The 545-nt window shown below is 62.9% G+C and overlaps 1 protein-coding gene across 1 annotated transcript in view; it reads left to right on the top strand.

Annotated features, from left to right (window-relative positions):
* The first annotated feature begins 238 nt into the window (after positions 1 to 238).
* RTTN (rotatin) overlaps positions 239 to 545 on the top strand; it is a 115,330-nt gene continuing 115,023 nt past the window's right edge. The window contains exon 1 of the mRNA XM_014535892.1: positions 239 to 343. Within this exon, the coding sequence (XP_014391378.1) occupies positions 311 to 343 (33 nt within the window). The 5' untranslated portion in view covers positions 239 to 310. The remainder of the gene's footprint in view (positions 344 to 545) is intronic.

The following is a 545-nucleotide window of genomic DNA, read 5'->3' as shown; positions in this document are numbered from 1 at the left end:
ACAAGTCCCGACGTGCCCAGCGGCCAAAGCCGGTTCCACCTCTGCTTGCCTCCTCATTCTTTCCGGTCCCTACCTGCGAGACGGCTGTCTGTAAACTGCGTGGTAGTCATTATCGAAAAACCCGCAAGCTCCTCTTGGGACGCAGGGCCGGGAGCAGCTCGCGGAATGGCTCTCACTGGTCGGGTGGTTCGCCCCGGAGTAGCGGAACCCGCTGTCCCACGGCCCGAGTTTCCGGGGGGACAGTCATGGTGGCAGGACGCTGTGGCGCGGCGGTTTAATTCTCCGGCGGCGGCTGGTGGAGCGGGACGCAATGGTTTTGACGGGGCTCATCAGGAAACTCGGTAACAGTCAGAGCCGCCCTCGCTGGATTCGTCCTCCTGTCGTGGCCACTGGCTGAGAATGGCCGTGTCACGTTTCCTTTCTGGTCCCAGCTTGGCTAGAGCAGTCCCCGGGGACCCCTGTCGGACTTGGTGTCAACGCCGCAGTGCGTGGCCCAAGAGCACCAGCGGCCCAGCTGGTGGAAGCATTGGTTTCTCTCTGTCCTG

Source organism: Myotis brandtii, unplaced genomic scaffold, assembly GCF_000412655.1.
Source record: "Myotis brandtii unplaced genomic scaffold, ASM41265v1 scaffold154, whole genome shotgun sequence".
NCBI lineage: Eukaryota > Metazoa > Chordata > Mammalia > Chiroptera > Vespertilionidae > Myotis > Myotis brandtii.
This window is presented reverse-complemented; position numbering and strand designations above follow the sequence as displayed.